The 8,788-nt window shown below is 42.8% G+C and overlaps 3 protein-coding genes across 3 annotated transcripts in view; 2 read left to right on the plus strand and 1 right to left on the minus strand.

The window, feature by feature from the left end:
- LOC126385507 (histone H4-like) overlaps positions 1 to 1,811 on the plus strand; it is a 5,570-nt gene extending 3,759 nt beyond the window's left edge. The window contains exon 2 of the mRNA XM_050037253.1: positions 7 to 1,811. Coding sequence (XP_049893210.1) covers positions 7 to 183 — 177 coding nt within the window. The 3' untranslated portion in view covers positions 184 to 1,811. The remainder of the gene's footprint in view (positions 1 to 6) is intronic.
- Positions 1,812 to 4,191: 2,380 nt separating this feature from the next.
- On the plus strand, positions 4,192 to 6,539 carry LOC126385605 (histone H3). Its single transcript, XM_050037414.1, has 2 exons — positions 4,192 to 4,600; positions 4,828 to 6,539. Exon 2 carries the CDS (start codon positions 5,531 to 5,533, stop codon positions 5,939 to 5,941), a length of 411 nt encoding a protein of 136 aa, XP_049893371.1. The 5' UTR covers positions 4,192 to 4,600; positions 4,828 to 5,530; the 3' UTR covers positions 5,942 to 6,539.
- Positions 6,540 to 7,241: 702 nt separating this feature from the next.
- On the minus strand, positions 7,242 to 7,803 carry LOC126385611 (histone H2A-like). Its single transcript, XM_050037420.1, has one exon. It carries the CDS (start codon positions 7,761 to 7,763, stop codon positions 7,380 to 7,382), a length of 384 nt encoding a protein of 127 aa, XP_049893377.1. The 5' UTR covers positions 7,764 to 7,803; the 3' UTR covers positions 7,242 to 7,379.
- Between the last annotated feature and the right edge of the window lie 985 nt (positions 7,804 to 8,788).

Raw genomic sequence — 8,788 nt, forward strand, 5'->3', positions numbered from 1 at the left:
GTGAAGCGTATCTCCGGTCTCATCTACGAGGAGACCCGCGGTGTGCTCAAGGTCTTCCTGGAGAACGTCATCCGTGACGCCGTCACCTACACCGAGCACGCCAAGAGGAAGACGGTGACCGCCATGGATGTGGTGTACGCTCTCAAGAGGCAGGGCCGCACCCTGTACGGCTTCGGAGGTTAAACTGTCACTGACCCGCTGATACTCAACAACACAAAGGCTCTTTTAAGAGCCACACACTCTCACCTGAAGAGACACGTCCTCCTGTGCTTAATAATCACTGTGTTGGTTTAAAGTCTCAATGATCATGAACAATGTGAAGTGATAACTGACTCTGGGTGGTAAAACAAAATGTCGGTGTCTTGTAACGTCTCAATTTCGGGACCACAGAGAACAACGTGCGATAATGTGTCCCTTTCCGCCGAATACAAGAGTAGCTTACGTCTCACTGACTCAGGTGACGTCTTGAGTCAAACTCGTCAGGTTTGTGTTTCCGTGTAAAAGTTAATTAAGTGATTTCTAAGTGGAGTTTGGTGACAGAGCAGCTCTTCTGTTTCTTACGTTAACGCAGTGACTGGTTGACAAAGCCCAACATAACCTTTACAACCGTCCCTTAAAGTACACAGTTGTTTGTATTTATACTCGGTGTGTGTCTTTGTCACTACAGTTACACCTCCAAACACAGGTTGGGCTTTCTGTCAAATGCTGTAAAGTTTAGTTGATTCAAAACACATTAAACACATTAACGTGGCTCAACAGAGACAATTTCAAACAGAAATAAGGGAGCAGGAAGTTGTAACTCATTCTGATTGTGACCTCAGAAATCTTATTCTCTGGGCCCAAAATTTAAACCTTATTGGTGACAGATTGCAACTGAGATTCATCAGAATATTGAAATGGAGAAAGTCCACTGACTACATTATACTGAAACTGCCACACAGACAGAAATGTTTATTAAAGATACTACTGGCAGGAAAAAGCCAAAACTCGCAAATGTTTGCATGTTGATCCTCCAACATCAGACCAGCAGCTGCAGATTATAAACCAAATCCAGCTCGAGCTGGAAAATGTACAAAATATAATGTGAGAAATGGATCATGTATAAACAGCAGTGAGAGAAGAGTGACAGTGTGTGCTGAGCTGCACGGTCAAATGATATGAACATGAAGAAAGAAAAGAAAAACTGATGGACATGTTTTATACAGACGTGTTTATGTGTGTGAGAGGGTTGAAATATGTACAAGGGCCCATTTGCACATGTGCAGAAATTAGTGAAAGGAGAAAAGTTGTAAGAAAACAAGTTAAAAACAAGAAAATGACCTGAACAAGGAACAATAAAACTAAACTATAATAATAATAATAACACAAAAATAATTTCCCCCTATTTTTAAAATTATTTTTCCAAAGCTATTATTCATTTTTTTTAAAATAAAGAAATACTGATGGACATGTTTTATAAAGACGTGCATTTTTGTTAGAGGTTCAAAATATGTAAAAAGAGAAAATTAAAAACAAGAAAAAGAGATTAAAAATTATAATGACAATATAATAATGTAAGACGATTCTAAAATGTAATAATGATAATAACAATAATAATTACAAAAATAGCTTTTTACCCAATTCTTAAAATAATTTTCCGAAGCTTTTGTTTATTTAAATAGGCCATTATTTATTTTTATTATTTAAGTTAAAGTTAGAAAAAGTAAAGCTAATATTTGTTTCAAAAAAAAGAGAAGAAAAACTGATCAGCATGTACATTTGTGTTACAGATTTTAAATATGCAAAAAGTGCACATGTGCAGAAATTAGTGAAAAGAGAAAAAGGAGCAAGAATATGACCTGAAAATATTAATATTATATATATATATATGTATTATATATATATATATATATATATATATATATATATATATATATATATATAATACATATATATGTGTGTGTACAGTATGTATATATTTTTAGGCTATTTATTATTTTTAGGTCATGTTTCTGTTTCTTCATTTTGTCATAGTCACCTCATGTGTGATGTCTGGTTTCACTTCCTGCCTTTGTGTGTTTTCCCATCTGTGTGATGGTCTGCCCCACCAAGGTGTGTTTTCACCTGTTCCTCACAGAGATCCACTGATTTATCGGCAAATTTGTGTCAGCAGATATCCGACTGCCATTGGCCTTATCGGCAAATAAGATGACATTTACAGATGGCAGTGGCTGATGTTTTTTCCTTGTGTCACATCAATTTTGTGGAGGCTAAAAAGCAGGGCTCTAGGCTAATGGTGTCCCATTGTCCTGATACAATAGAAAACAGATTTGGGATGAATAGAGAGCTATTCTGGTATGCCTTTGGGATGAAAGGATGCAGTAAACTCACTATCAACACATCAGCTGTTAGCTGTTAGCAACCAGTGGCCAGAACTAACTGCTGACATAGGTTGCATTAAGTTACATAGTGATGTATTCAAGATCTACTCAGTGAAAATGAGCATTTGGGCAAAAGGGGAANGGTGAGGCCTCCCGTCTGGCTCACTACAACAAGCGCTCCACCATCACTTCCAGGGAGATCCAGACCGCCGTCCGCCTGCTGCTGCCCGGGGAGCTGGCCAAGCACGCCGTGTCTGAGGGCACCAAGGCCGTCACCAAGTACACCAGCTCCAAGTAAACACCTCTGCTCTCACTCAGCGACACAGCTACAACACAAAGGCTCTTTTAAGAGCCACACACTCACACTCTGCAGAGCTTGTCCTGTTATTGGTCCCTGAATATGAAACGTGCAACAGCTTCATCTCCAGGTCGGATTAAATTGATTATGTCTTCCTCAAACAATTCTACACACACACACACACACACACACACACACACACACACACACACACACACACACACACACACACACACGGCTCACTGGAAACATGTGGTAGTAAGAGCAGCAGAGCGTCTTTGATAGATGTGGTTCTATTTCGTATAGCGCGCGGGGATAAACCCAATAGCGACAGCTCTCAGAGGGCTGCGCCTATACTCATAGAATCTGGGGTTACAGTACGTAACCAACGTTCAGACTGTACTGAGACACAGTTATGAATAAAGTCCTTGTTTTTACCACAAACAGCAGAGTTCATTCAGTGTGACGGAGCACTGCACAACATCAGGACCGAACATCTGCACCTGCAGGACTCCAGAGTTTAGGAACAACTCAACATGTTCTTTAAATCATCAAGTGTTGTAAATAATTATAATAATAAAGCATTGATCATGTCTCTAAAGACACTGAGTGACGTCAGCGCAGCATTTCAGTGTCAATATTTTCTGCACATCAATATTTGATAACATAAACGTGTGTTTAAAGGCGAACAGTGAAGAACACCTGAGTCTGATTGTGTCTGCAGCGTTGCCAGGTGGGATATGTAGGATTATCGTACCAGAGACTCAAAATGATCGTATTTTGAGTATTTTATCGTTCATCCGTCATAACCAAAATAACAACCCTACTGATGCGCTATAGGCAGCTATACAACAGTTAGTTCCGACCGAGTAATCTGATTGGACGAGAGGCATTCCGTGAGTGCTGATATAACATCACTGGGACTTGTAACAGTAAAATCACTCCGCTCACAGGTGGAGATGGATATTTTCCCCAAAATTACATTTGAATTAAATTGTGAGTGGTCGTCAGGAGAGGACGAGGAAAAGGAAAGCCAGGACTCTTGTGTGCAGACCTCCAGGTGTGTTTGAATCCGGCCGTGCCAACATCCAGGGGCCTGTTGTTCGAAACCTAGATAAGGGATTAAGCTGGGATATGTTGGTTATCCTGGTTTAATTTAGCGTTGATTCAGTTCGACAGCCGAGGCACATATGTTGCCATGGAGATTTATTCTGTGCACTTAGCCTGGTCCCGACCAGTTTTTTTTGTGGAGCTACATAACATACTTAAATAATTTATTTCATCACCTTTTGTTAACATTTCCTTACTCAGCATTGCTGTTTAAGCTGTTGTTGACCTGTTGTATAAAAGCAACATCACACTGGAGGGAGTGACGTTGGACTGTATATCGTCACGGCTGTTACACAGTCCAACGTCACTCCCTCCAGTGTGATGTTGCTTAAATATAGTCACTCTAGTGTTTACTTTATTTTCTATTTTCCTTGCTTCTGTTTTTCTTCTTCATCTGTTTTGAATCTCATTCTCGCACGACTTTGAAGTGCGATTGGCTGGAAACATGTCACATGGGAACAGATGCCTTCAGGGCTCACAAAAAACTCCGGCATACTGATGACAACCACATATTCATGAAACGGTCAAATTATCGTACATTTGGCCTTTTTTGGGATTATTGATCGTACACCTGCGATAATTATCGTACACCTGTCTCACTTTGAGTCTCAAAGGCCCAATCCCAAACCGGCCCCTATCCCCTCGCCCTATTCACTCCCCCTCCGTTTGCGCGGTCACGCGGAGCTTCGCCATATTAAGGGCCGTCCCAAACCAATTATCGCTGAGTGCGAGTGGACTGCTCAGCCCTTGGATAGCGAGTGTGCATCAGTGCAGACTTCTGATGAGCCCAGCAGGAAGCGCAACATCACAATGGAGGAAACAACGTACAAATGTAAGAGTTCCGTCTTTCTACTTTGTAAAATATTTTAGATCAAACACACACATTTGTTTTCCTCACACTGACTTTACAGTCTCAAACAAACTCACAGAATGTTTGGTGTCAAAAGATAAAAACCTACACGTCCATATGCTCAAATAAACTATTTAAAACTGTCTAAACACTTCCTCATCCCATTCTCATGATTTTTAAAAAATATATATATAATTCTGTGTTCACAGGGACAGAAGAAAAAACAAAGCAGTTAATCGATCTACGGATTAAAAATGAGAGTCTCTTCACTAAAAAGAGGAATGCTGCAAAGCAGGATGGGGGAAGACTGCCCAGATTAATGAATGACGTTCATCTGTAAATGTGTGAACTGTGTCTAGAAAATATGAACAAGTTAATTACTTTGATTACACTGCACTGTATCTCTTATCTGACGTATCCAAGTTTATTTTTAATATAACTCATTTTAATTAATATTTAAAAAAAAAACATTTTTATAGCCTGTTGCTCTATTTTGCTTTCACAAAGCGTCTGTCGGTATCCATGGTTACATCTGCTTCCTTCTTCCGGTAGAGTGGCGAGGGCGTCCCATCTGTTTGGCTTCTCTTTCACACTTCCCCTTAATCAGGAGTGCCCTCCACAGCTGCGAGTGTAACTTGATTTGGAGTGACACTCGGTAGAGAAGTGGTAGTGGGTAGGGAGTGGTTTGGGATTGGGCCAAACTCTCTCTTTAGACCAACCTCTGTGCGCGCGCTTTATATTTCGAATTTGTTTTGACCAATAGCTGATGAGCCTGAGTGCGCGTGCTCATTGGTCCCGGCCTGGACCAATGAGCGCCGCCCTGTCTCCGGCAGCTCCTTTATAAGGCGGCTGTTGACAGTGTGTCAGTATTCCTTGTTTCGCTGTGAACACACAGAGAGCTAAAAAACCAAGATGGCAAGAACCAAGCAGACCGCCCGTAAATCCACTGGAGGAAAAGCTCCCAGGAAGCAGCTGGCCACCAAAGCTGCCCGCAAGAGCGCCCCGGCCACCGGCGGAGTCAAGAAGCCTCACCGTTACAGGCCCGGTACCGTGGCTCTCCGAGAGATCCGCCGCTATCAGAAGTCCACCGAGCTGCTCATCCGCAAGCTGCCCTTCCAGCGCCTGGTCAGGGAGATCGCTCAGGACTTCAAGACCGACCTGCGCTTCCAGAGCTCCGCCGTCATGGCTCTGCAGGAGTCTAGCGAGGCTTACCTGGTGGGTCTCTTCGAGGACACTAACCTGTGCGCCATCCACGCCAAGAGGGTCACCATCATGCCCAAAGACATCCAGCTGGCCCGCAGGATCCGCGGGGAGAGGGCTTAGACTCAGCCCGCACCAGCTGAGACTGATCTCAGACCACTCTCAGTAAAACCAACGGCTCTTTTAAGAGCCACATACACACACACTAACAGAGCTACACGTCCCCTGACACACACTGGTAACATCACAGCATGCACGTGATCAATCCAGCAACTATTTAAATCTCCCACCATCGTGCTGCGTTCATGTGCTGTCAGTAACTATTTAAACCTCCACCATCGTGCTGCGTTCAGGTGCTGTCAGTAACTATTTAAACCTCCCACCATCGCGCTGCGTTCAGGTGCTGTCAGTATTAGGTTTTGATGATCACACTTGTTCTTCTTTGATCTCAGTCACTTCCCCCGGTGTCTTTCACTACAGTCTTTACTACACAAGGTCAAACCCAACATTTTCATGCCGTCTCTCCGGATGGAGCAGGAGTGTGACGTCCACACGAGGTGACGTCACACCGTTTTACTGTTGCTTCACTAACTGTTAAACAGGAAGAGTTAAAGCTTCAGCTGGTTTCCCTCTGATGGTTCTAAACAGTGTTAAGATATAAATGTTTTTTGTAACAGTTAAAATACACAGAAAATGGCTCACAGTTCAGTGTGTGTTTGCACACCGTGATTTAGAGACAGAGAGGCAGCGTCACACACTTTATTTGCACAAATTTAACCCTTTACCCGCCATTACATCCTCACTCATGATTTATTTTCTTACGTTTTTATTCCTCTTCAGGCATGTTTAAAAAAATGAAGTTCATTTTTTAAACATGTATTCACTCGTATGGACAGCATGCGTTTAATATGTAAACCAATTAAAAGATGATATATATCATGTGAAACTATACAAAAATAGATTTTAATGCTGTTTAACTAGTGTGTTCATATTTTTTGACAAATTCTAATACTGTTCAACAACATGCAAAAGTGTTGAACTGTGCTCCTGAAGTGGGATTTCTAGCTGTGCAGCAGAACCTCTGTGTGTCTGTCACTCTGCAGTTACACCTCCAAAACACTAGTCAGCGGCGACAGAGGTCTCTGTGGCGTGCTGTCAAGTTTAGACGATTCACACTGTTTTTTTTGTATTTTTCAAAAATGTAAGATAACATAAAATAGACCTTTATTGATCCCACAATTGAGAAATTCTAGTGGGTTAGGGTTTGGATGATGTTTCCTTACTTTGTACTTGTATTAGTCCACCCTGTGGACAGGCTCTGCTGCAATCAACATTTATTAACTGGACTGGTTTTTGGGTGAGTGAGTTCAGGAAGTGTTTGAGAGGAGCCTGTCCGCCATCTTTGTGTCTCTGCAAAATGGAGTGCATTCATATTAATTTTACACAGTTATTAATATATATTTTAATATGTTAATAGACCAGACAGGATCAGAGTCTTTAGTTCAGTGTGTGTGGCTCTTAAAAGAGCCGTTTGTTTGTTTGTTTGTTTGCAGCCGGGTGTTTACTTCTTGCTCTGCTTCTCCGTCTTCTTGGGCAGCAGGACAGCCTGGATGTTGGGCAGCACGCCGCCCTGAGCGATGGTGACTCCGCCCAGCAGCTTGTTGAGCTCCTCGTCGTTGCGGACGGCCAGCTGCAGGTGACGGGGGATGATCCTGGTCTTCTTGTTGTCGCGGGCAGCGTTCCCAGCCAGCTCCAGGATCTCAGCGGTCAGATACTCCAGCACCGCCGCCAGGTACACCGGAGCTCCGGCACCGACCCGCTGAGCGTAGTTCCCCTTCCTCAGGAGCCTGTGGACACGGCCGACAGGGAACTGAAGTCCGGCACGAGATGAACGGCTCTTCGCCTTAGCTCTCGCCTTCCCGCCTTTTCCTCCACGACCAGACATCTTGTTTAATTTTTATTCGTCAACAACGATCAAAATTTACTAACTCACCGCGCTAGCTCACTCTATATATTCTCCCAGCTGCTCTCTGATTGGTCAGAGTGGGCGCATCTATAATCGTCCAATCAGAACACAGCTCAAGTGACGTTCCTGTATTTACCACAAAGCGCGCGCTCAGAGCCGTTAGATGAGTCACACGGCCTGAGCTCAGGACCGCCTTATACACATGTCCCAGTTACAGTAATTCAAATCAATATAAATCAAATACGTGTCACCTGTCAGTGTGAACAGGAAGTGACTTTAAATGTTACAGTTACACTAATTTATAAAAATAATTCCTGAATGTTAGAAAACCTCATTAAGTGTCACCCAACAGTTACTGTGTGTTTTCTGCTGAGCTGCGTGACAACCTAGAGGCAGAGTGACAGCAGGTCAGAGATCAGAGATCATTGATCAGATACATGTCAGCTGTCAGTGTGAACAGTATGTTAGTTATTTCACTTCTGAAATCTTCATGATGTGCAGGGGCCTAAATATAGACAGTGTCAGCAGTGTGGATGCACTGGGGCCCGAGGAGTGAGGGGGCCTTTGCGAAGGATTCAGACTGCCGCCATGGCACTATACACCTGTGTATAAAAAAAAATAAAAATTAAATTGAAAACAGTGCTGTTTGCTTTAAAAGACAAAGCCATTTTCAACATGATTTTCTTTTCTTCCCTTTTTGGGTTAAAGACTCAGTGGCAATCTATAACAAAATTATATGCTATTCTAATTAAACTATAAAAATACTGATTAATCGAGATAAATAGTGACTGCAGGAAACAGGAAACTGCCGGGTTTACTTGGTCAACCCTGAGAGCTCTGCTCTTGTTGTTTTGCAATAAGTAATAACTGCACAGATTCAAAGCAGACTCTACCTGCTGAGGCGGCTCAGGTCTTTTGGAGTGCAGGGGGCGCTCCTGAAGACCTTCTTTGACACTGTGGTGGCATCAGCCATCTTTTACGGAGTGGTCTGCTGGGGCAGCAGC

The sequence above is a fragment of the Epinephelus moara genome, chromosome 24, assembly GCF_006386435.1.
Source record: "Epinephelus moara isolate mb chromosome 24, YSFRI_EMoa_1.0, whole genome shotgun sequence".
NCBI classification, from domain to species: domain Eukaryota; kingdom Metazoa; phylum Chordata; class Actinopteri; order Perciformes; family Serranidae; genus Epinephelus; species Epinephelus moara.

Bases quoted from the DNA above. Each gene is read 5' to 3' on its own strand.
- LOC126385605 (XM_050037414.1), top strand. From the start codon at position 5,531: ATGGCAAGAACCAAGCAGACCGCCCGTAAATCCACTGGAGGAAAAGCT.
- LOC126385611 (XM_050037420.1), bottom strand. From the start codon at position 7,763: ATGTCTGGTCGTGGAGGAAAAGGCGGGAAGGCGAGAGCTAAGGCGAAG.